This window comes from Eulemur rufifrons, chromosome 6 (assembly GCF_041146395.1).
Source record: "Eulemur rufifrons isolate Redbay chromosome 6, OSU_ERuf_1, whole genome shotgun sequence".
NCBI lineage: Eukaryota > Metazoa > Chordata > Mammalia > Primates > Lemuridae > Eulemur > Eulemur rufifrons.
Genome location: NC_090988.1, coordinates 13,102,905 through 13,130,017, shown reverse-complemented (window position 1 = coordinate 13,130,017; position 27,113 = coordinate 13,102,905). Strand labels below are relative to the sequence as shown.

General features: G+C 38.1%; 1 protein-coding gene across 3 annotated transcripts in view; it reads left to right on the top strand.

The window, feature by feature from the left end:
* Positions 1 to 25,359, top strand: part of JHY (junctional cadherin complex regulator) — a 65,047-nt gene extending 39,688 nt beyond the window's left edge. Inside the window, exons 3-7 of one of the 3 annotated variants that reach the window (XM_069468802.1) lie at positions 1,310 to 1,973; positions 14,908 to 15,202; positions 22,532 to 22,612; positions 23,399 to 23,527; positions 25,162 to 25,359. In XM_069468802.1, coding sequence (XP_069324903.1) covers positions 1,310 to 1,973; positions 14,908 to 15,202; positions 22,532 to 22,612; positions 23,399 to 23,527; positions 25,162 to 25,359 — 1,367 coding nt within the window. The remainder of the gene's footprint in view (positions 1 to 1,309; positions 1,974 to 14,907; positions 15,203 to 22,531; positions 22,613 to 23,398; positions 23,528 to 25,161) is intronic. The other 2 variants (XM_069468800.1, XM_069468801.1) reach the window with 2 other exon arrangements.
* The last annotated feature ends 1,754 nt before the right edge of the window (positions 25,360 to 27,113 follow it).

Here is a 27,113-nt window from a genome sequence, read left to right as displayed (position 1 = left end):
GTAATAAGTAATATTGTATATTACTGTTTTAAATTTAACAATCTCTCAACCTTATCATTACAATGTGATTTCATTAGAAATAGAATAGCACTTAATATTATAGAGGAATGAGTCTTCTAATTGTATCAGAAAAGTGAAACAAAAGCTGAACTCTTATCACAATAATTTGATCATTCTTCATAGCAAGCTAAAAAATATTTGAACAAAACATGATTTATTTACTTCAAGATGTTTTTCTTGAATAATTCAGCTAACTGCTGCATTTTCAGATTAATGTTGCATAGATACAGGCAATAGAGATTTTTTTTACCTGTGCTTAGAAAGGTGAAGTATGTTTCAGTTATATAATGCACTGATGCATATTGTCATCTTACTGTTTTCAATAAGCATTTAATCATTCTTTCCAAAGGCCTCTTAACTCAGCTAGTTTTTCACAAAGTAATGAGTGCTTTATTCCTTGAAACATATTTCTAAATAGCTATAGCACAATATAGTTACATAGTGTATCTATTATACCAGGAGTACATTTTGTTGTTAGGAGACTTTGAAAAGCATAAAGAGTGTTCTGAAATTGAAATATTTCCCCCAGATGTTTGGTTGCCTAAGTGCAGGCTATATTAAGGAACAGAAGCAAAACAACCCCTGTGGTTTCACAGATGTCCTATCACAGCACAGATTCTTTTATAACCACTCTGAATAAAATTTAATTTGTTTCATCTGGTGAAGAGGTCATTTCTAGCTTCTGACCTCTATGAGTAAGAAGATCTGATAATCTGAATTGTATTTCATATTAAACTTGTACTTGGCTGGTAAAGCAAATCATTGGTGTTTTCTGGTTAAGATTTTTTAAATATTCACTTGAGTTAAAATAGACATATTTTGATGTCGATTTGCATTTGCACTTTCTTTCAATGCATCTCTTTATAGGTAAAGCTTCTCTGCCCCACCTTCACCCCACCCTACCCCCATCCCTACAATTTGGCAACACTTCATTTTCAAGTCAAAGACTTAACTTTTAAGACTTAAATTTTTATTTAATAAGTCAAAGACTTGGCTGTAATGTAAAGCCCATGCTAAGCTCTCTATTTCTTTCCAGGCTCATAATCCTAAATTTCCAGGAGGAATTACTCAGCTATTCACTCTCCAAATGCCTGAAATTAGGAAAGAACCTCCTCTAATCTTTCTTTATTTGTTTTCAATTCTGTGGTCACCTTCCTAGACATTGCAACACTCAGCTTGAAAAATACTAATTTAAAATTTGTGAAGAGTGCTAATCTTCTAATTTTACATTAACCAAAACTATCTTTTTGGGATTATCAGGAACATTGGTCTCAACATGAAAGTATAAAATCAAGCAATGTACCAAGAGGTCAATCTTCTGAAACAGCTAATGGCCAGCAACCTTCCAGAAAGACAGCCAAGCCCAAGATTAGAAAACAGCATAAACGCCAGAAGGGCCTGAAGTCTTTCATGACTGAAGAGGTGGTTGTCAGTCAAGAAAACCAGAATAACACTCCCAGACAGCAACCAAACCAAAATAAGCCTATTGATACTTCAAGAAAGCACGAATCAATTGTGATTATGAATGCCTCTAAGAATGACGTACAAGACTCAAGTGCACTTAGGAGCCGGAATCCCAAAGTAACCTCCAATACATTTGTTCCACCAAAACAGGCTTTCGACAAGGTATTATATAAAAGCTCTACTGGATATCACTCAGGGCTGAATGCTAATGGAGAAAGAGGACACAAAGACCAAGAAGAGAAAAGATTTCCCTATCAGCAGCTACATGGCAACACTCTTTCCAATATGGATTTGAACAACCTTAATGAACTTTCTAAGAGACAAGTGCTCCTGGGTCAGATAAACTCTCAGTCCATCTATAACACCAACGTTCATGGACCAACTGAAAATAAGAAACAAGTCCAGCAGCCTTATACAGAGACAAAATATAAGAACTTGGAAATGTTATGGTAAGAATTCCCTTTTCTCAAGTGGTTTTCTAGTGGAGAAAGGAGAGGGAGGAGAAGAAGAGGAGTCCCTAGGGAATGGCCAGGCGAGAGGAAAAGTCCCCCCAACTTCCTCAGCTCTGATTCCTGCCCAAAACAGTTCACTTTTAATGTATTTCTTTTCCTCTTCCCTGTCTCCTCTACTTTTTCACTGTAGTTAAACTAGAAGTTGGAGAAGAACAGATGAACCCAGTCAAAAAACCTCGGTGTGTTTTAAGGATTGCAAGTAATGTTTGGAAGCAACAAATGATCTCTAACACTGTAATGGCCTATCCTGAGAAAATAATCTAAAATACAGAAAAACATCATCCTTTATAGAAATGATCTAAAAATCCAACAGTAGGGAAATGGTTAGATAAATTATGATATTTAGTATCACATAACCATTAAAAATTATGGTTATGAGAAAATTTTCTTCTATAAAAAGAAAATAGTAAGGTACCAACTCACACCTAAGGAGTATGAGCTCTACCAAGGTAAAATGTGCACAGAAGAAGAAAAATTCACCAAAATGTCAATAGTAGTTATATTTGGCAAGAGAGATTGTGATTATTTTCAATTTCTTCTCTATATTTTTAATTGTTCACGTTCCATACAATGTAGATGTACAACTTCTATAAATAGGAAAAAGAAATGTATTACTTCAGGAGCCACTGTTTTCTATATACGTAATGTGCTGAATATAATGCTAAAATGCTATAGAAGATACAAAAGAAGTATGATGCATGGGGCATCTTCAAAGAACTTACTTTCAAAGTAGGAGGACAGTTATACACATGTGAGTTGATCAGAAGGCATTTAAGTGCTACCCTTGGTGGTATGGAATGTACATTTAATGAGATTCAAAGTTAGCTTCCTAAGAGAGATAGTGACAGATAGTAGGTATCCTTGTCTTTTTTTCCTGACTGCAGAAGGATTGCTTCTAGCATTTTTACCATTAAAAATAATAATTTTTGATACATAGGGAGATAAGAAATTTCCTTCTATTCCTCTTTGCAAAAAACTTTATCATAAATGGGTATTTAATTTTATCAAATACTTTTTCTGTATCAATTGAAAATTTTTCTCCATTAATCCTTTAATATGATAAAATACATTAACAGATTTTCTAATGTTACACAATCCTTTTATTCCTAGGGTTAACCCAATCTGTCATACTGTATTTTTAATAAGTTGCTTGATTTGATTTGTTAACACTTTGTTTAGGATTTAACATTCACATACAGGAAGTGAGATTGGCTTATAATTTTCCTATCTGCCACTGGCCGTGTCCTGTTATCAAGATTATATCAGCCTTATAAAATGAGTTGAGGACTATTTCCTCTTTTCATATCATCTGGGACACTTGCTATATAATTGGAAGTATATGTTACTTGAAGACTTGATAGAATTTTCCTGTAAAACTATTTGGGCCATGTGTGTTTTTGTTTGTTTTTTTTATGTTATTTGTAGGCAGATTTTAAACTCCTGATTCATTTATTATAATGGTTATAAGACTTCACAATCTTTTTATTTCCTCTTTAGTCAGTTTGATAAATTACATTTTTCTAAAAAATTTCTATTTTTGCTAAGTTTTCAAATGTATTATCATAAAACTTTTCATAGTATTTATATAATTTCACATTATTATTCAACCTCTATTATATTTTGTAATCATGTCCCATGTCCCTCTTTTCATTTCCTTTTTTTTTTTCTTAGAGATAAGAGTGTCACTCTGTTGCCTAGGCTGGAGTGCAGTGGTGCAATGACAGCTCACTGTATCCTAGAATTCCTGGCCTTAAGCGATCCTCCCTCCTAAGTCTTCCAAAGTGCTAAGATTACAGGTGCTAGCTACCACACTCAGCCTCCTCTTTTCATTTCTAATGTTCCCTTTTATCCTTTTTTATTTTTTTAAATTTTTTAAATTTTTTTTTTAGACAGGGTCTTGCTCTGTCTCCAGGGCTAAGGTGCTGTGGCATCATCATACCTCACTGCAACCTCAAACTTCTGGGCTGGAGTGATCCTTCTGCCTCAGCCTCCAAAGTAGCTGGGACTACAGTCTCAAGCCACCACACCTGGCTAATTTTTCTATTTTTTTTGTAGAGACAGAGTCTCACTCTTGCTCAGGGTGGTCTTAAACTCCTGGGCTCAAGCCATCCTCCTGCCTTGGCCTCCCACAGTGCTAGGATTACAGACATGAGCCACTGCACCAGGCCTTAAATTAATTTTTCAACCAAAGTGAGGCATGCACATATATTAAAAAGTCAAACATCACGTAAGCCTGTGACAGTACAGTATTTTCCTGCCCATGCCTCCGCATTCTTTCCAGCTGTCTATTCCCAAATGCTTGACTGTGAATAATACTTGCATTGGTAGAATAATGAAAACACTGAATATCAGCAATCCCTTTTGACTTTTTTATCTTTTTCTTCTGTCATTTGCATGTGTCCATACTTTGCAGTTATGCTTATTATTGCTATATTTTGCTGCATCAATTTTAGATATTTCTATTGACTTGCTATTTTCATAGATAAGGATTTAGTTTTCTTACATCACCATCAAATCTGCTTCCCCTCACCTATCCTCCAAAAATAGTTATGTTACAATTTTTGGTTAAGTCAATAGTCACCGTTTTCATTATTATGCCAATGCATCTATAACTCATGGTCTAGCATTGTAAGAGTACCATGAGTATACTGCATTTTTTCTTTTTTCTTTTTTCCAAAAGTTAATAATTATCTTGGCTTTATTTTTAACCTTTGCTTCATTTTCTCTGCACATATAGCTAATTGTTTCCAGACTTTCCAGTAGCCTCTCAGTACAAGTTTCCACAAGGACAAACCCATCAGGTGATCTGTCAGTTCTTTTTTCTTTCTTGGAGACAGTTTTTCCAGAGACCTTTCCTTTCGTTCTGTCGCTAGACCTGCTACACAGCTGTCCTGCTGAGAATTCCCTTTGCCTTTTTATCAATCAGATTCTCTTTTTCAGTACCTCACATTGTCCTTATTTTGTTTGAGCACATCTTCCGGTATTTTCTTCAGATTAAAAACATGGTATAGGCCAGTTGCGGTGGCTCACGCCTGTAATCCTAGCACTCTGGGAGGCCGAGGTAGGAGGATCGCTTGAGGTCAGGAGTTCGAGACCAGCCTGAGCAAGAGCGAGACCCCATCTCTACTAAAAAATAGAAAGAAATTATCTGGACAACTAAAAATATATAGAAAAAATTAGCCGGGCATGGTGGCACATGCCTATAGTCCCCGCGACTCGGGAGGCTGAGGCAGGAGGATCACATAAGCCCAGGAGTTTGAGGTTGCTGTGAGCTAGGCTGACGCCACGCATTCTAACCAGGGCAAAAGAGTGAGACTCTGTCTCCAAAAAACAAACATGGTGTAATGGCAGAGGAGAGCGTGATGGGCAGTTCCCAACACGCCAGTGTCTCATGCTGCACTTCCTCGATAGACGGCGTTCCTCTGTGGCAAGTGTTTGTGTGATCCTTGCAGAACCTCCCTTTACTTCCTCATGGAGATTCTCTTCGCTTTTCTCCTTCGTGGAGCCTCCTGTTTTCTCCATCCTCTGTCTTTCTCTTTCTTAGTTTCCTCTCTCAATTTGGTAGAGAACGTCCTCCATTGCTTGGGAGGTAAATGTTTTGAAATCTTTCGTGACTAAAATTGTCTTATTCTGCCCTCACCCCAACTGATAACTTGGCAGAGTGTTGTAGAATTCGAGATTGTAAATCATTTTCTCTCAGAATTGTCTTCTTGCCTCCACTGTTGCTTTGAGAAATTTGAAGCCACCATATACCTGATCCTTTGTGCATGACCTGTTTCTTTTTTTCTCTGAAAACTGTAAGAGCTTTTCTTTTTCTCTTATAAAATGGAATTTCATAGTAATATGCCTTGGTGTAGCTCTATTCCCATAGATTGTGCTGGGCCCTTTCAACTTGGAAACTTGTGTCCTTTGGTTCTAGGAAAATTTCTTGAATCATCTCATTGGCAATTCCTTTCGGCCATTTTCTTTCTAGAAACTAATGTCATGCAGCTGTGTTCTTCCAGGACTGTTGTTATGATTTTCTTCTCTCTCTTGTTCTTCATTTCTTTATAATTCTGTTCTACTTTCTAAAAGTGTTTTTCAATTCTAGCTTCCACCCTTTCAACTGATAGCATGTTTTTTAATTTCCAAGAGTATTTTTTGCTTTTGTTATAATAATATTTTCTGAATGTTCTTTTTTTTTTTTTAATAGCCTCCTGTTTTTGTTCATAGATGCAACAGTTTCTTCTCAACATCCTCTTACATTCTCAAAAAGGCAAAGTGGGCTGTGAGGGCCCTTGTGACAGAACTTTTAAGTGTTTTTAACTCCCTGCTTCGTTTCTCTTTCTGCCAAGTTTTCGTTGGTGATATTGTTTATTTTTCTTTACCCGTTTTGCTGTCTTTCATGTTAGGGCTTGTCTAAGATGTCTGGCAATTTTTGATTGTCTGCTCATACTTAAGTGTAAAGGACTAAAAAGCTTGTTGGAAACTCCAAGTGATGGGACTTGTTGACTTAGAGTTTCTGTAGAATGATCTGTGTGGGCCACCCGATAGGAAGCCCCTCTGTCAGCTTTAGGTCTTTTATCTTGGGTGGTCAGAGTTATTATGTAGATCTGGTGCTTCACAGGCAAGACACTCATTTTTCTTTCTTCAGAACACAAACCTCCATGTGCTGTGGAGATGGGGAAGGGACAGTTGCTTAGCTGAACAAAATGGGGAAGAAGATCTGGAGACTTGACAGTTTCTTTTTTTTTTTTTTGGAAACAGAGTCTCACTCTTTTGCCCTGGCTAGAGTGCCGTGGCATCAGCCTAGCTCACAGCAACCTCAGACTCCTGGGCTTAAGCAATCCTACTGCCTCAGCCTCCCGAGTAGCTGGGACTACAGGCGTGCGCCACCATGCCCAGCTAATTTTTTCTATATATTTTTAGTTGTCCAGATAATTTCTTTCTATTTTTTTAGTAGAGACGGGGGTCTCGCTCTTGCTCAGGCTGGTCTCGAACTCCTGACCTCGAGCGATCCACCCGCCTTGGCCTCCCAGAGTGCTAGGATTACAGGAGTGAGCCACTGCACCCGGCCATGACTGTTTCTAAAACAGACTTTCAACCAATTCTTAAAGTAACTTTCACATAGACTTTCCCTGGCTCCTCCCCACTTGCAGTGTATGAGCCTTTAAGGATTCTACAGTGTAAACTATATTGTTTCTCAGCTTTAACCGCTGTTAAGATAGAGTTCTAGTTCTGCTTTCTTTCCTTTTGCCTCACTCAACTAGAGCACAGTGCCCTAATCATAGCTCACTGCAACCTCAAACTCCTGGGCTCAAGCAATCCTCCTGCCTCAGCCTCCTGAGTAGCTGAAACTACAGGCACGTGCCACCATGCCCAGCTAATTTTTTCTATATATTTTTAGTTGTCCAGATAATTTCTTTCTATTTTTTTAGTAGAGACGGGGGTCTCGCTCTTTCTCATGCTGGTCTCGAACTCCTGGCCTTGACCAATTCTGCCACCTCAGCCTCCCGGAGTGCTAGGATCACAGGCATGAGCCACGGCGCCCAGCCCTAGTTCTGCTTTCTTGAACCTGCTAAAACAGTTACCTCTCAATCATCTGTTTTCTGCTTCCAAATTTTTTCCATTTTCCCCCCTCTTCTGTTTTCCTTATCCTTGTGGGTTCGTGTCTCTTTAAAATGTCTTTATATAATTTTAATTTGCATTGGTTGTTAAATCACATATGTTTATTCTGCCATGTTTTTTCTACCACCTTTTCATTTTGAAGATGTTCACACCTGGTATTAATAAAAACTTGGGAGGAAAAAATCTACAATGAACAACTATAGTCCTTTATCTATTTAGGTCATGAAATATGAAATGTCTGATTCCGAATCAAACGTGTAGTTTTATTATATCTCAAACAAGAAGCAGTAAGGTTAGTCAAAGTATGCACCTAAACTATCGACACAGTTTTGCCATCCTAACAGTAGCTTGTTTATGCCAGCAGCAAAGGAGCCTAGAGAGCAAGTCACAATGAAATTGCAAAAAGTGTTATCCATAGCTTGTTGAGAATTGAATATTTTTCCTTGCAAGAAGTGGTCCAAAGCCTGGAAGAAGTGGTAGCCAGTTGGTGCAAGATCTGGTGAATATGGTGGATGACTGAGAGTTTCCAAATTCAGCCTCTGTAGTTTGAGCAGCGTTGTTTGTGCAACTTGTGGTTGAGCGTTGTCTGGCAAGAGGATTGGCCTGTTTCTGTTAACCAATCTCAGCTGCTTAATTGCAAGCATCCTCATCATTTCATTCAACTGGTTGCAGTAGACATCTGCTGTAATTGACTGACCAGGTTTCATGAAGCTGTAGTGGATAATACCAGTGCTGGACCACCAAACAGACACCAAATAGACACCATTAGCTTTTCTTGATGAATACTCAGTTTTAGACTGTATTTCAGCACTTCATCTTTATCCAACCATTGTGCTGAACACTTATGATTGTCAAAAAGAATCCATTTCCATCACACGTAACAATATGGTGTAGAAATTGTTCCCCTTTATGTTGTGACAGCAAGGAAAGGCAAACTTGGGGATGATTTCTCTTCTGATGCTTGTTTAATTCATGTGGAACCCACCTATCCAGCTTTTTTACCTTGCCGATTTGTTTCAAATGATCCAGAATTGCTGGAATAATAAAATCAAACCTTGCTGCTAATTGAGTTAGATTTGCTTCCACTACAGCTTTCAGCTGGTCATTATCCACCTTGGTTTCAGGTCGCCCACACGACTCATTTTCAAGATTAAAATCACCAGAATGGAACTTCTCAAACCATTGAAGTACTATTCGTTCATTAGCCACATTAGCCACATCCTTCCGAAACACTTCGTTGATATTTCGAGCTGTCTGTGCTGCCAATGCACAATGAAACTCATATTTGAAAATAACACAATTTTTTTACTTATCCATGGTTTCACAAAAATTGCTCTAAAAAACAAAATTGAAAGATAGCCACAAGCCACAACATGCATTTGAAAGATTGAGCATGTACCTTCACAATAAAAATAAAACAAGAAGTGTCAAAGTCAAGTGTCAGATATCAACTGTCAAACTTAGCACTTAAGGAAGTTGGACATTTCATACTTAAAAACCTTATATAGATTCACCAGTTACTAACATTTTGCTGCATTTGCTATTATTATCATCCATCTATCATCCATTCATCTATCTCTCTCTACCTATTTGCCAAACCATTTGAAATTAAGTTCAGACATCACAACATTTTATCTCTAAACCCTTTAACATGCATCCTCTAAGAATAAGGACAATCATACCATTATCACATCTAAGAACATTAACATTAATTCACTATGTCATATCGATACATATTTAAATTTTCTTAGTTGTCCCAAAAATGTCCTTTATAGCTGGGTTTTTTTTTTTTTATTTAATTCCTGATCCAGGATCCAATAAACATTCATGCATTGCATTTGCTTTTTGTGTTTCTTTATTTTTTAAATCTAGAACAAATTCTTCAACCCCCATTTTTCATTGTTTTCTATAATAATGCCTTTTTTATGTGGTTGTTTTCTCACAGTACTATTTAGGTTAAACATTTTTGGCAAGAATATTGCTTAGGTGATTTGGTGTGGTTTTTATTGCATTATAGCAAGAAGCACATACTGTCAGGTTGTCATATTATTGGTGACACTGAGTTAGACCTCTTGGTTAAGGAAGTGACGACCAGATTCCTGCATTGTAAAAGTATGTTTTCCCTTTTTATTTATGTTTTCATTTTATTGTGTATATTTGAGGTTTACAACATAATGTTACATTATATATTCTTTTTCTTTTCTTTTTGGGACAGAGTCTTGCTCTGTCTCGCAGGCTGGTGTGCAGTGATGCTATTAATATCATAGCTCACTGCAGCCTCGAACTCATGGGCTCAAGCAATCCTCCTGCCTCAGCCTCCCAAGTAGCTGGGACTACAGGTGCAAACCACTACACTCAGCTATTTTTTTTTTTTTTTTTTTTGGTAGAGACTGGGATCTCACTATGTTGTTCAGGCTGGTCTCGAGCTCCTGGCCTCAAGCAATCCTCCCACCTCAGCCTCCCAAAGTTCTGGGATTATAGGCATGATCCCCTGTTTTCCTCTTGTAATTAATGATTAATATTTGAGACAATATAAATATGTTACTTATCAATACTTTTTGTGCAAGTTTTAGCATCTACTGACAATCCTCATCTAAATCATTCCTTACATTGGGGGTTGTGAAATTATAATTCTTTTTTTTTTTTTTTTTTTTTGAGACAAGGTTATGTGACTCACTGTTGCCCGGGCTAGAGTGCCATGGTGTCATTATAACCTCAAACTCCCACGCTCAAACGATCCTCCTGCCTCAGCCTCTCGAGTAGCTGGGACTACAGGGTAATTTTATAATTTTATCTATACTTCTACATTCATTACATGGTTTTCTGTTGAAATAAAACCTTTTCCTCTTGTTTCTCCTTGTTCTCTCTCTCTCTTTTTAGTATCACTATGGACTCATGGATCTCTTTTTCTGAAAACACATTAAAGTCTATTAACATCATTATACGGTGTATGTTTTAATTGTCTTGGATTTGAGCAGTGGGAGCCCCTTCACTCCAACCCCTATGTCCTTTTGTCATAACACCTTTTGTCTTTGAGCACTTCTTGGCTTTCTGGCATACTAATATGTTCTGGGCTCACCTTGGACTTTCTCTGAACATATGTGGAGGAAGTCATTTCTCCAAGGAGACTTTATTCTTTTTAGTGAGGAATGGAATTTAGAAAACAAGATTTGAGAGTTATGTGTAGTCATTGCCACTGGAGTGTCATTGCTTCTGGCCCTCTTAGCAGTTGGAGCTAGGAAGTACCAGTACCTAAACCTGCATCTATATCAATATCTGTACCTATCTATACCCTATTTCTTTGCACTCATGGGGTCACACAGATACCTCAAATACAACACAACTGGGTTCTTCCTCATGCTTCCCCTACTCCATATTTTTAACTCCTTTTTCCCACAGTGGAAACCCTGGTTCCCCAAAACATCAATATGTTTACTCATTTGCTCCGTCCTACAATACACATACAAATAGTTTTAGAATTGTAATACCAATACCATACCAAAACAATATTCTAAGTAAAGATTTCCTTACCATTCTTTTTCTCCCTCTATATCCTCCTAAAGGTGTACAACCAAACTACACTGACCCAAAGTTACTTCTTAAATTAATAAAATTAACGAATGAATTCTCTGGGTGGAAATATCAGTTTGATATACAACTGGGTTCATTTGTTTCTGTTTGTATTCAACATTAGGATTTTCTTTTTTCTCATCTTTTTAAATTTTTATTTTATTTTTTGAATATGCAAACCATCATGTGGTAACCAGCTGCTTGTAGCTGGTTGTAGGACGCCTGGCTATAGGTTGGTGTGTGTGCCTGCCATTTGGTAAGGACCACGACAAGAAATAGAAATTCCTTTTTCAGAGTAGGAGTCTATTCTGCCCTCCTGTTCTTATATTTACTTCCTTCCTTTGACATTCCTTTGGTTTACTCTTGGTGTTTTTCCCCTTAACTTCTCTTTTAAATGCTTAGCTCATTATTTCTAAGTCCTTCTTCTTCTCCAATATAATTTTAAATTACAAATTTCCCCCTAAGTACACTTTTAGTTGCATCTTGTAGGTTTTATTATTTTTTTATTTTATTTATTTATTATTATTATTTCAGCATATTATGGGGGTACATAAGTTTAGGTTATGTATATTGCCCTTGTCCCCCATCCCCAGTCAGAGCTTCAATTGTGTCCATCCCCCAGATGGTGTGCATTGCACTCATTATGTATGTAGACACCCATCCCCTCCCCCCGCATCCTGTAGGTTTTAAAATGTAGGTTTTTCATTATTGTTTAGTTCTAAGTATTTTCTAATTTCCATTATGAGTTCCTTTTTGGATCATCACTTATTTGGAAGTATGTTTACAAATTTCAAAACATATAAGGTTACTGAAGATATTTTTACTTTATATATCCAACAAAATTATGTTATAGTCAGAGGACATAATCCCTATAATATCAATTCTTTGATATTTTTTGATACTTGCTTTTTGGACTAATATTTGGTCAGTGTTCCCAAATGTTCCTCATTTGTTTGAAAAGAATGTGTATTCTGCAGTTGTTGGGTATATCATTCAATATATACTTACATTAGGGTAAGCTTGTTAAATACATCATTTCAATCTTTTATAGCACAATCAGATTTTTCTGTTTGATGTATCAGTAACTAAAACTGGTAAATTGGGATCTCTCTATGTTTAAGAATTGTCAATTTTGCCTCAAAACTGTCAATTTTTACGTTATGTATTTTGAAGTTATGTTATTAGGTAGTTGCAGATTTATAATTGATATATCTTCCTGGCTTTAATCATGATGTATAATAATAGATATTTTATTCCTAATAATGCTTCTTGCTTAAGGTTTATGGTGTCGGATATTAATATAGCTACACCACCTTTCTTTTAATTAGTATTGAGACTGGTATATTTTTCGTATCATCTTTAAACTTTTCAATCTTATGTTTCAGGTCTGTCTCTTTGAAACAGAATGTTCGATTTGGTTTCCCTATTCAGTCTTAAACTCACTTTTAACTAGTGATTTGAAACTACTTACATTTATCTACTCATACATGTGGATTTATTTCTACCATATTAATTTGTTTTTTCTAATCATTCTGCATTTTCTGTGCTTCTCTCTTTCTTTTATATGTTCTAGTGAACTGACTTTCTCTGTTACTTTGCTCTTCTGATTTGCAAGTATATATTATCTTATTATTCATCTTTTCAAACTTACATGCTTAAATAGTGTAGCATTAAATTAATATTTCTATTCTCCTTCAGAACATGTTCAAAAGTATTAGATTGTTTTATTCCAATCACCCTGTCATACATATTGCTTTGTCAGCAACTTGTTCAGCACCTAATATCTTCAAAATTAGTCACTGCTCTTATTGTCGTTGTACAGAGTTAATGCTGTTTTAGATTTAGCCAATTGTTTATTAATGTCTTTGCCTTACATTATTTCTTGTATTTAACCCTTTCTTTGTGAAGTAGATCATTTAGAAGTTGTTTTAACAAGTATGTGTTACTGGTAAATTCATCTGGAAGTTTCTTTTCTTTACTCTCTGTCTTGAATGATAGTTCATCCTGGTAAAGAATTCAATTTTTTGAAAACATTATTTTTGTATCTCCTGGTTTCTTTGTTGCTTTGAAAAATCTTTTGTCAATACAGTTATCATTCCTTTTGTTTTTAATTTGCCTTTTTTTCCCTCTTAATGGTTTTTCAAATCTGTCCTCTCTTTTTGGTGTTCTGAAGCTTCACTGTGATATGTCTAGGTAAGAAATTTTTAAATTTGCTTTAGACTCTTCCATGATTCCTAAATCTGAGGATTCATCTCTTTCATAAATTCTGGAAAATGATCAACTATTTTCCTTTTGAATATCATGTTTCCCAAATTTGCCCTATTTTCTGATCCAGGAATGCCAAATACATATGTATTAGATTCTTTTATTCTAGACCTTATGCCTTTTTAACTGTGTTTGTTATGTTCCATCTTTTATCTCTTGGTGCTTCTGTCTGAGAAATCTCCTCAGATAACGTTTTCTAGTGCAATAACTTCCCCTTCAGCTGCATCCAATATGCTCTTTAATGTATCCATTGAGTTTTAAATGTCAATAGTGATATTTTTCATGTCTAGAATTTCTGTTTGGTTCTGATTAAAATCTCTTTCCTTTTTTCAAAGTATAGTTTTTCAAAATACGTTTCTTGGGACTTTTATTTCTTCTTTTATGTCTTTAATCATTTTAAACATACTTTATAAATACTACCTAATATTCTATTATCTGAAGTTCTTAGAAGTCTCTTACTGCTATTTGCATGTGTGTACATGTATGTTGCTGACTTTCATACTTGGTAGGTTATTTCCTCGTATGTGCTAGGATTTTGGATTGTGAACTTATGTTTAGCTACGTTATCTTTAGAAACCTAGGAAGGCTTGGGCAGGAGTGTTTCCCTCCAGAGAAGTTTTATATTTGCTTCTGCCAGATACTACAGAAGTATATCTCATCCACAGTCATTTTTATGTTAATTTCTTGGTGTTGGATTTCCATGATTATATGGGTAATGTAAATGTGAACCCCCAAATACTGTCCCATAGAAATTCATACAAGTTTTTTTCCTATTCAGAGCCCAGACCAAGAGAGACAGGCTTGCTTTGTTGTTTCTCGAGGCTGATAAGTGGGTTTTTAATTAATCCACCATTTTATTGAGGATGTGGCCCTTCAAGAGTTACAGTCTTTATGCAGCGATCTCAGTCTGATTCCCTGCGTCACGGGGGCCAAGATCTCACACATCCTGCACCAGTGTTCACTGGTAAAACTCAAGTCTTAGACCCAAAACTTCCACAAAGAAATCTATAGCTTCGGCTAATCCAAAATCTACTTTGGTTTGAATTACTTTTTTGTTTTTGGTCCTTGGAGATTCTCGTCTCTCTTAGAAATTCAACTATCTATATAAAGGATGTTTGTTTGATTTAATCCAACATTTCTAGATATTTCATAGATATTTTAGAAGGTTTTTTGCTTTTCAACATAGTGTTTTTCCTATTCTGAATGCACCAAACTTCTAAATAAGAGCAAGAATGTCCTAAAGAAAAAAGAAGATGGTTTTTAAGATAAATAAGAAATGAATGTGTTCATGAAAAGATTAAGCTAAAGGTCATTAATTTGATTTGGGAGTGATAAATACATCAAATTAATGGTTCATAAAGACTTTTACGCTAAAGATCTTATGTATCTGGGTTTTATTAATAGATTTGTGCTTTTTCTTTTCATTAAGGAAATTCCATTCTGCCTCTGAGAGCCAGCCTGTCCGAGCTTCTCCAGACTCGCGGCTCACTCAGATAATGGAGCAGCATCAGCAAGCCCTGGTGCAGCTGACGGAGGTGCAGCCCAGGGCAGGGGCCTCGTCCGACATCACACTCCCCCCTATACTGTCAAGGGTAGAAAGCGAATCCCAACTCAGTTCAGAGAGAAGCCAAAGAAACCTAATGAAAATTAGTCGTAGCAATTCTGAAGGTTATCTGTTTCAACTGGAAAAAGGAAAAAAACATAGGAAAAGGAGCGGCATTAAGGTAACAAAAGCATCATTTTACCAAGTAACCTTTCAATTTTGATAAGACCGATGGACCTTGGTTCATTCCCCTAATTATGGCCCTGGAATAGGGATGGTCATTACGGAGCTGCTGCCACAACGGGTGGCCCCGAGGAACGTCTTCACTCCAGACCCTGCTGCTCCCTGGATTTCCTTCCCCTTCTTTCTAGAAGTTGTTGCTGCCAAGGATGTCCATTCCAACCTCCTTTTCAAGTCATCTCAGGGAAGGGTCTACATTTACAGAGTCAATAATCCTCCTTTATCCCCAGCTTAAACTTCACTTTCTCAAAGAAACTTCGACTCCCCACCCCAAGCCCTACTCTAACCTGAGTCTCCCCAGGTACGTTCTCATATCTGAAGTGAAGAGAAAGTGGGGTTGAGTGAGTGAAGCCCCCTGTAACAGGGTGAGGGAAGCAGGGCTGGGCACAGGGAGAACGACAGGCGCAGCAGAAGCCTCGGCCAGGGCTCTCAGGGTTCTGAGGTTGGGATGGCCCTTCAAAGGCAAGTGGCCCAGGCTGTTGTTCCCCCACACCAGCCAGCCACTGGGCAGTGACCCCCTGGGGATGGGTGGTGACTGGGCACAGCAGCTCCACTGGCTGAGGGCAGTTCTTGGGGAGGGACTTATCTGTGAGCCTTCAGCCGACAGCACTCCCGGGGCTGGGGGAGTGAGCACCTCAGTCCAGAAGGGCCTAAGGCAGTGTTGGAGGAATTAAGCAGTTCATTCCTTAGTCCAGTTCAATATATATTTGTTGAATTCCTACTAGGAGCTTGGTAGGTGCTGGGATGTAAAGATGAATGAGCCATGGCCCTTCCCCAGAGAAGCTTACAGATACATTAAACTGGGGAAGACAGATATCGTGTGAACACTTTAGTAAAATATAGCAAGCCAAAAAAAAAAAAAAGAAAAGAAAAAAAGAAAGAAAGTAGGCATGCATGAGGAACACAGAGGAACATAAAAAAGAACACATATCCTAACCCAGGAACCAAACAAAACTTCGGGAGAGAATTCTGAGCTGAGTCTTCGAGGATGGTGGAGAGTTGGCAAAGAAGAAAGACTGAAAGAGCATTTCAGGCAGGGGACGCATGAGCAAAGGTTTGGAAGCTGTGACAATATGACACCTGCTGGGAAGGGAAGCATTTTGTGTCACTGTGCCTTAACCTGGAAGGCATGGAGTGTTGAGAGGTGTGAGTAGAGAAGTAGGGAGGGGCTAGGTCTTAGAGGATCTTGTTTCCCATTCAAAGAAGGACTTTATTCTATAGGCCAGAGGGGAGCCATTGAAGAATTCTGAGCACGGGCAGATTTGTATTTTAGAAAGGCCACTCTGGCTGCGATGTGTAGGCAAGACATCCAAGTTACAGGACTGTGAAGTTAGTGGACCCTCCCATGGGGCCTTTAGAGAAAAGAAAAGGAGGTAGCCTCAAGGAGAAGAAGGGGAAGCTGGCCTAGAACAGGCCTCAGGTGATGATATTAAAGAGAAGAAAAGGAGGAAGGCTCAAGGCCAAGCTATGACCGCAGCCCACTTCTGCAGCTCCCCCCTTGGAGCCCCTTTGCAAACCCCAGGCCTTCTGGTCACCCACAACCCTGGAGTCCTTACCGCAGCTCCTTCATGGAACCCCTGGCCCCCAAGGTCTCTCTGAACTCCTTGTTCTAACTCCACTCCTTCGCATCCTCCCTTCTGCTGGGTCCCTAACCCCTGCCCAGGCCGTGGAAACTGGTACTAGTGGCTTGGAGCTGGGAGAGTCCCTGGTTCCACTGTAAGGAAGGAGGAATGTGTTTCTTGAATCCAGGTAACTTCTTTTTCCATAGCAGCATCATCATATGGTAGTTAGGCTTTACGATACTATTAGACTGTTTTCGAGTATTTCATAAATCAAACAGATTTTGTAAACTAGAACTAGGAAACTGGACATCACACATGTTTTTTAGGGACCTGTATTCAGAGCTTTGGAACCAGCGTGCTCTCAAGGTGAGGACAGCCTGTTCTCGCGGGAGTTTATAGATTGCCAGGGCCTAAAAAGTAGCTCAGACACACTACCTGGGAAGAGAACCTTCTGGGTTAGGGTTCTTGCCAACTATGGATTGTTGTTGAAGAAGCAAGCTTTTAACTCAATACTCAGCAGGGATTAGTGGAAGTCATGGACTCTGTCATTCCTCGGTTCTCACCTCAGCTCTGTCACCTGGTATCTGTGTGACTTGGGCAAGTTCTTATTAATTCACCTGAGCCCCGATTTCCTCATAGGCACAGTTAGAATTATTCTTGCTTTTTGTAGATTTCATGTGATATCAAATGCAATAATTTATTAAGATCTTAGCTTAGTCCCTAGCGAAGAATACACATCAACTAAATGTGTTTCCTTTTCCTTCTTTCTTCTTTTAGTAATTGGAATTTATGTTTTACTGAGAAAAGTAGAGGAAAATACCCCAGCAACAGTGTGCATCACCAGAAATCTAAGAGCACGGGAGGGTAGGGAAGAGGAAGGAGAGCTTCAGTTATTGCATCCCTAACTCTCTTTCCAACTGGGAAAATCCCTCCCTTCCTGCTCTCCATCGGGAATGTTACAATCCACACGTATCCATTTTCTCAGTCCAACACCTTCAGCCTACATCTGACAAACACACAGAAGCTCTCTTTGTCCTTTAAGCTATTCCAGAGGCTAAAATGAGTCATTTGTATAGGACAGCGGGTAGCCGGGGCCCCAGACAGAGGGAATCATTATCCAGGTCGTGCCCATTTGCTGGTCACATCAAATCTTGTGGTTTCCAAGGGAATCGCCCCCAATCACATTAAAAATTTGAGGATTTGTAAAGGCAATAGGCCCAAGCACCCTTCCTCGTCTCCTGGCAGTTCTGTTGTGACCGATTTGTGAATACTAGGCATTGTCCATACCATTAAATCCAGACGTCAGACAGCGAGAGATTAACATAGTGCAAGGGATGACAGAAGTATGAAAATATCTGTTGCAACCCACCGCAAAATAACTGCATAAGAAGTTCTCTGACAGCTGACTGTGTTGAGCTGAAGTAATTAACTCATGTGTTTGTGGTCACAGCCAATCTGGGCATTGCCGCTTGACTGCTTCTAAGAAGAGGTTTATTTGGATTAAGTTTAGCAACTGCAGAGCAAATTTCCTTCACTTGCTGTTCCCCAGTATTGCAGGCATTGTTTCTTGTCCTGTTTTTCAGTAACTTTCTCACACTTACACATCTGAGGAATTTTCTGGAGAATAGCTCCGCAGTGTCCCCCACAGCACAGCACAGCGTTTCAGAGCTGAAGTCGGTCCTCGGAGAATAGTCAATGTCATTTCCAAGTTAGGCACACTGTGTCCCAACTTTATGATAAGAAGCCCTTCTGGCTTGAGAAGAATTGTCATTGATTACCGAGAGAAACCTTCCATCGGGAAGGTCCTGTGCCATCACCTGCTAAAGCGACCACCTGTGAACACCGGTGCAGAGGGGCTGGTCTGGTCTTAACAAGCCTCAGGTAGTGCCAAGGTCTGTCCACATCAGCCCATGTGCACGTTATGCAGAGACTAGCAGCGAATCCCATCAGGGACGTGTGGAGAGCACGCATGCATTTTCCAATTTGTTTCCCCTGTGTTTGGAGACTTAACAAGACTATCCTTGTTGATTTACTTCTTTTTTTTCTTTTGGCATTGTGCTACTGTGACCTTTGAGTTTTGTAACAGCCAAAGAGAAGTAAGTCAAAGTAAATTCTAGGGATTATTTTCCTACAAAAGACTTCTGAAGAGACAGAAAGTAGATTAGTGGTTGCCTAGGGCTGGGGGTGGAGGGGGAAAAGGGAGCGACTGCTAATGGGTACGGAGTTTCTTTTTAGGGTGATGAAAATGTCCTAAGACTGGATTGTGGTGATGTTTCCACAACTCAGTGAGTATACGAAAAACCACTGCATTGTACTTTAAGCGGGTGAATTTTATGGCATGTGAGTCATATCTTAATGAAGCGGGGAGAAAGACTCCTGATGGAGAGACATCAAACAGAACCGCAGCGCTGAGAACACATCAAGATTACTTGCGCCAAACTGAAGTAAATCCAGGATTTTTCATTGCCAGTCACCCAGAACAAACTCCGTTAGGAGCCATCACTATCCCTTGAGAAATGTCCCTGTGCTGTAAGCACTTCATCCTGTAAAGGGATCAGCAGCATTTGGAGTTGGCCCCTCTGGGCCACACTCTGTCCCTTCTTGTCGATATGTGAGCTAGACCCTCAGCTCTGTTCTTCTGTGATAGCCAAGACGTCTATTGGAGGCGACAGTGAGAGCTGTGGCTGGAGGGCAGTGAGCGATTATTCATGCCTCACAATGTGTCTTTTGTGAGTCAGTGGCATGATTAAAAGTTAAGCTGGTTCAGACTAAGGATGTGATTTGTGGGCACTGATCATTTCTTTCTCATCATCTTTGGACAAATTGGATTTATGGCTTGGATATGAGCGGGGGCTTTTTTTTCCTTCCTTTTCATTATTGGTTTTCTTTGGCAAATAGTAATTCAGTGATTACACTACAATGATACAGATGGCATGCATGAAAGAAAGAACAAATTTGCAATTGCAAAGTGTAAGTCATCTGAGTTCATTCACCTATTAAAAATTAGGAAAGGTTTTAAAATGTGGTAATACCCAGTGTAATCAAGGTTTGGACAGAAAGAGCAATCTTCTTGCTCCATTGCTAATGGAAGTGTTAATTGATGGCGTTAAAGATGTTTATTTTGTCTCAATAATTCTACTGCTATTAACTTATCTCAAAGAAATAATCAGAGTAGCCTACAAACAATGCTTACCCTAGGCGATCTCAAATGTTCAACATTTAGAGGATTAGCTACACAATCCAGCTATAACTAGACAATAGAATATTATGTAGAATGTTCCAAAACCACATTTTAGAAAAACATTTCGTGACAGAGAAATACAGTGTAAGGCTAAAATGCTTAGTGGAAAAAATAATTTGTAGCATATGGACAATTTTACAAAAATATGAACAGACAGATGAAATGAATGGGAAGCAGCTTTAGTGATCTTGTTGAGTAATGGCTTCTGTTTCCTTAAAGGGGACTTGTGATTTTGAAACCCCCTTCAATGAACAATATTTCTTCCATGTACTTTAATGTTATTAATTTTTTAATTATTTTAGTCCAAAGACTTCCTTAAGAAAAAAATCTCCTCTCACATTTTAGAATTAGATGCACTGAAAGAGTTTTGACCATAAATGTTCAACATTCTAATGGAGCAAATTCTATTAGAACAGAGCTTTTAATCCTTGCAGTGCAGCCGTGCTGCCTATATGGCACATTATATTGGCCCTTATGAATGACAAGACTGAAGCACTGAGATGTTAGAAATATTGCCCTCAGCTGCAAGTAACATAATTACCATTTATAGCAATTTCCAAAATATGGGTCCATTCTTCTTACATGCAATTAATCTACAAGTCAATGATTGCTAGCACTGGTGGTTCCACAGCTGAAAACATCAGAACTTTCCCTCCGAGGAGGAGACAATTAAAAGAAAATCAGAGCCAGTAATTTTTCCTGGCTACAAGATTGCTGCTGTACCTGGAGAGCAGCTCCAGCTCCAGGAATCACATCTGCACTGAGGCAAGAAAAACGGGAAGGGGCAAGGGCCTGTGCCAGCCTGAATAAAAGCTTTTCAAGACACATCGTCTACCCCAGCAAACTCATGGGCCAGAGCTCAGTGCTGAGAGTCTGGGGGAAAGAGTATTTGACATTCAAATATCTACAGTGGCAAGTGACAGTGGAGAAGCTAATTGGGAGGACTCTGGACCATTATGAGTAGGACATGTTTTGTAATGGTTGATACAATGTATATACACAGGTTCATTTTTAAGATTGGGGAGTTGCATGCAGTAATTATATCTAATATGATGAAATGTCCTATTTTAAGTACTGGACTATCTCTGCTAAATCTATCTTAGAAAAGGACAAATTAGGCCAGGCACAGTAGCTCACACCTGTAATCCCAGCACTTTGGGAGGCTGAGGCAGGAGAATCACTTGAGCCCAGGAGTTCAGATCAGCCTGGGCAACATAGTGAGACCCCACCTTTACACAAAAAAATAATTAAAAATAAAATAAAATAAGCCAGGTGTGGAGGGATGCACCTGTAGGCTAGATTCTCAGGAGGCTGAGGAGGGAGGAACCATTTGAGCCCAGGAGTTCAAGGTTACAGTAAGCTATGTGTGCACCACTGCACTCCAGCCTGGGCAACAGAACAAGACCCTGTCTCAAAAAAGAAATAAAAGGACAAATTAGATATATATTTTAGGACTTAATAATTAACAGGAGCTTCCAAAATTTATAAAAATCCTTTGCCTTGTCATTAATATATAGACAGGTAGTATCATCCGTAGTTAGTACATAACAGCTGCCTCTTCAATATGGCTAGTTTTTCTCCATTTTAAGCGTAAACTTAGATACACTAAGATAATTACTGCCATCCGAACCATCTCTCTTGTATTGTCTTTCCTACCCTTCCCAGAAAGGAAACCCAACTAATTAACAAACTGGAACAAAAAAGGATTTGGTTTCCCCACAAGGCGAAGTTGCAAGTCTAAACTTCAGTTTTGACTTTGAAAGCAGCAGTTTGGGGACTATCTTAAGCTCTCCCATGTCAGATGTATGCCCTTCAAAATATCCAAAATCCCACGGGCTGAACAAAATGACTTTCTCAGTGAGTCTTGCCAAGACTCTTAAATACTCTCTTTTGAATAATATAAATGGCTTATACTGGTTTTCCCTTTAAAATTATCTCCTCCCCCCCAATCAATCAATCAATCGCAAAATTTTAAAGCTACCTTCGTTTCTCTTATGTAGCATCTCTAATGGGCAATGCTATGACCTAGTTGGACAGGGTACTCTCTTTTTGAAGCACTGTGCTTCTCTGATGCATTTAGATTGCTTCTCCCAGGGAAGTCATTTGGTTCAGCGAACTGTCTAGCAGCAGTGGCAAAGTGGTAATACGTATGTTATGCTAAAAATGTTAATAACAAAACAGCACATCACTAGCTTGAACATTTTTATTTATAATTTTCAAAACTTCAGTTTTCTTTATCGCAGAAATGGAAAAGTCAAAACATGTTAGCTAACCAGCTACAAATCACCAAAGAGACTATTACCGATGACTACCATTAAAATGGAAGAATTGTCAGGAAATGCACCCATTCTCCAGCAGTGCGCGCGGGCTTCCATTCTTCAGTTTCTTTCTTACCTTGTGTGGCTACGACAACCTGGGGGAGACACACAAGTCCTTAAAGAAACTGTTTCTCTGGTTGTATTTTTAGAGTTCCAAGCTGAAAGGTTACCAGAAAAGAGACGTGAAGCTTGGTGGCCTCGGACCCGACTTTGAGTCCATCAGAGACAAAGTGAGTGAAATGTACATATAGTGTTTCCAGGCTTGACTTGGCCCATCTATTAATATTTTAGCAAACTGTTTAAGGATGCACCCCCAGAATTAAACTCTAATTCAAATGCCTCACTCTGAATAGAGACTCTTTTGAAATAGCATTTGTAATAGAGACCCAGACACTCCTTTCACCATAAAATAAAAATGCTTAGCCCATGTTGTTATATGTATCCGTCTTTGAGTTTTGAGGGCCTGCACAGAAAAGTGGGACACGTGCACATGAAAAGAGATGTGTATGTTATGTGGTTGTTGGTCTTTCCTGATAGAGTTATCCTGATAATTTTGAAGAGTGGCTACAGAGAAGACACTTAGGGTAAGAGTTTTTCAACCCCTGAAAAGTGCATCCACTTTATTCTCTTTCCTCTAGTGAAAGGAGATCTTCATTTAATGTGTTTTAACTGCAGTTGCACTCAAGGCATAAAAAGAGAGTATAGTTCAAAGTTGGAAGCAAAAATGAAAACAAATTGGGTAAATGCAACAAAGAAGGGGCTGAATGTGATTTAGCCACTGTTAAGGGAACACTGGGTGTGTGATTGCAGTGATGTTCCTGCTCACGGAGAGACTATTTTGAAGAGAAACATTAACTTAACCATTTCACTGCTGTCACCTTACGAGAGGTAATCGCATTTCTCCTGTGCTGCTGACAACAATACGCCCAGCTCACTAAAACCAATGTGACTTTAAATAGAGAGCAGAGAGAACTAGCATGACCTGTCATTCATCATAACTTTGTTGCTCTGAACAGATGCAAAAATTAATACAGCAAAAGGAATACGCAAAACAAGTTAAGGAATACAACATGAGGACACTATCTGTTCTGTCAAAACCACAAACAGCAAAAATTGAAAATAAATCTTCCATCCCTCGGCAGAAGGTAAGCAATTCACATCAAGGCATTTATATTTTTGATCAGAATTAAAATGAAATTTCGTTACCTCTTAACTTAAAAATATCCCCCACGTTTTGGGAACACAGATGTTTTAGCTACTGCCATTCCTGCAGCGCCATCACCAGTCACAGATACTGACGCAGTGGTGACACACACACACAATGCTGTAGGGCTGGCCTTTATTTTCCCTGAAGTTTATTGTCTCCACATCTTTTCTTCAAAGTATAGTATTTTAAGTTTGTCATACATAAAAAATTAATAAGGGAGTTTCTGAGAAGAAATTAGCAATCCCAATTAACTATCAATTTCATCCTGTATCATTAAATAAATTTTTAAGGCAAGCACTGTCATCTTGCTGCTTATAGGTCAAAGGAAAGGCCTTCATTGTTTCTTTCAAGTTCATTCCCCTACACTTTTCCATAGGGATCATAATATATAGGTTCCTCTATTGAAGAAAAATGATTTCATGAAACACAGAATGTTCTCCCTCTCAGATGTCATGCAACCATCAGTAATGATGTGACTGAAATAGGAACTATGGAGACACAGGGCTTTGCAATGCAACTCTCTGCCTCCATTGATCTATCCAATCCCAGTAAGGACATGGGACCCTTTGCATGAGGAACAAGTGATCCTTTGGTGCCTCTAGGAATTTGTACTTCGTGTTCTCTTTCACAGACCATCATTTTTCTATTTATTGCCTTTCTTTCTCATACCTTGAAGACCTCAATCCACTTGATTGAGTTTCCATGGTGCCACTTTTTCTTTTTTCTCCAATCCATTATTTTTTCATGAAGAGCTTCAAGGCAACAAATCTATAATTAGGAATTCCTAAAGAATTCACCTACCACACTGAAAAGTCTAGCTTTTCTTTCTGTTTTAGATGTTTTTCCCCTTCCAGGACCTAAAGTATACTATGCATTCCCATTTCAGCTATCAATAAACTCTTATTAAAATACAAAACTGATATAAAGACAAATTTAGAAATCATATTTAGTGATCTCCTTTTTATTGTAATGCCTTTCAGAACTGACATCACTAAAAAAAAAAAAAAAAGACTGCCTTTTTTCAGCATGTAGGTTTCTATAGATATAATAAAGAAAGAAAAAAATTTCAGCCTCTAATACTTTCCAGAGCTTAGGAGCAAGAATAGCTGGTATAATAATGGGGGCTCAACTTATCTCAACTACAGTGATGTCCTTGGCCTCAAGCTATGACAAACCCTCTTGGGATAGAAAGGTCTGTTAATATCTCTGTAAATAGATGTTTGGCTTTGATAAAACTGCCAGAAACAAAATAAATGCATGAGAAATCTATTCCAAACACTTGAAAGAAACTCAGTTATATGAAGAAAGCATCCAGAGGACACAACTGTAAGTATAATTCTTCAACTCTTCCCCCCCGGCCCCGCCAACAACACATTATTTTGTAGCTAAATTATTTTGTTTAAGCTGTGTGTTATATTGCATTATTTGCATTTTCCATTTGATCTCCATTTTCACCCACGTTTTAGTAAGTTACTGTAGCAATAGTCTCCACTTATATTATAAATAAACATTTCCTAAGACTAGATTTAATTTAAGGGATCTAGGCTCACTTTGTCATCTTTATGCTTTTAGGCTTTGGAATATGCTAAGACCATCCCAAAACCCAAACCATCAAATCTGACTGATCAAGCATCAAAGGAAAAAAAAAATCCAACCTATGCTGGAAAAGAAGAAAGTTTACCTGAAATCTCACTGCTGGAAATACTGCAGAGCAGACACGAAAGGGAAAAACAGGCTGTGGCTGCTTTCAAAGTCCTTCACATTGTATAGACAACCTTAGGTAGGAGACCAAAAGTGCTCCAGGAATGGACATGGAGAAAAGAAACTCCAACCAACCTCTCTGCATTGGGAGTGATGACCTATCATTCCTATCGGTATCATCTAACTGCAGTCCATGTTTGCTTTTTGCAGGATTTAAAATATGGGGCCTGATCAGATTTTAGTGCCATATTTTACTTTCTAGGAAGAAAAAATTTTCAATTATTTATTTTCAGATCAATTAGAATCTGGGCTTGAATAAGAACTAGAGAATAAAGCCTTTGGTTTTATATTGGATCTTTTGATTTCTTAAACTATCTCTACCCTCCCTTAGCATAATGAAAATCTTGAAATTACTTAAAAATGAATTTATCTACTTGTGTTTCTCTCTTACCTTCTGAATAAGGAAAAAAAAGTATAAACACTTTAGTTTCTCCTAAAATGAACTGAATTGAACTAATCACCAATAAATTTCAAGACAATATTTCAAAAAATTACTAAAACCTCTAAATTTAGCAAAGGGTTTTCATATAAAATTGAATGAAATGAAGGTACATCTGATGAACCTACTCAAACAGAACAAATCCCAATGTTGTTCTAACAGACCATCAAAGCATTAATTAGAAATCCTCCAACAAGTCCAGAAATGCCTAACTTAGGCAACTTTGAGAGACATACTTTATCAAAGCTACTTACTCCAAGTGTATAAATTTGCTGTGTATCTTGCCATCACAAATATCTTAAAATATTGTCAAATGTGTGTTTTCACACAAAAAATAATATTAGCTAAGACGGGCCAGGCGCGGTGGCTCATGCCTGTAATCCCAGCAACTTGAGAGTCTTAGGCAAGGAGGATCGCTTAAGGCCAGGAGTTTGAGACCAGCCTGGGCAACACAGCAAGACCTTTTCTCTACAAAAAAAATTTAAAAATTAGCTGGGCATAGTGGGGCATGCCTGTAGTCCCAGCTAGTTGGAAGGCTGAGACAGGAGGATCCCTTCAGCCTAATAATTCAAGGTTATAGTGAGCTATGATGATGCCACTGCACTTCAGCCCAGGCAACAGAGTGAGACCCTGGCTCAAAAAAAAAAATTAATAATAATACTACTAGATAAGACAAAAACATTCTATAGTTTATTACTGATTGTGAATATTAATAAATAGTGTTTAATTTTTTTATCTTTTGAAACATTGTAAAAATTCCCTGTCTTAAAATAATGATTGGAGGATTTAATTTTTACTTCCTTCTTTATATTAGATGGGTATTGCATTCTTAGATGGGCCTATCTATTTTTTTCTTTTTTTTTTCCTGCTCCTCCATGGGTTGGAAAGATGGGCCTATCTAGAAAAGCCTATTTTTAACACCAGTTTGGGACAAATCTGTTTATCTATACATGTTACATAAGGAGTAGCTTTTGAGATTTACTCCCATGTTCTATATATTTTACATATACCATGATGTGGCATAAAAGCTGCATATACATAACTTTCTCTTAAAACTGGAAGCAGTTAGAATTGGGAGTCTGGAAAGATAACAAATATCTGAAGATAAATAGAAAACTGGCAAATATGTTTCACTGGTATTTGGAAAATATCATATATGAGGAATTAATTAAAAAAAAAAATCACAAGTCACATTGCTCCTAAAGTATATTTGTAAAAGAAGAGGCTCCTTCAGGGCACACGATGAAGACATTTCTAGAAACATGAGATAGAACAAATAACTTTCATTAATTTTTTTCCTAAATGGCCTTAAATTTAAACTTAA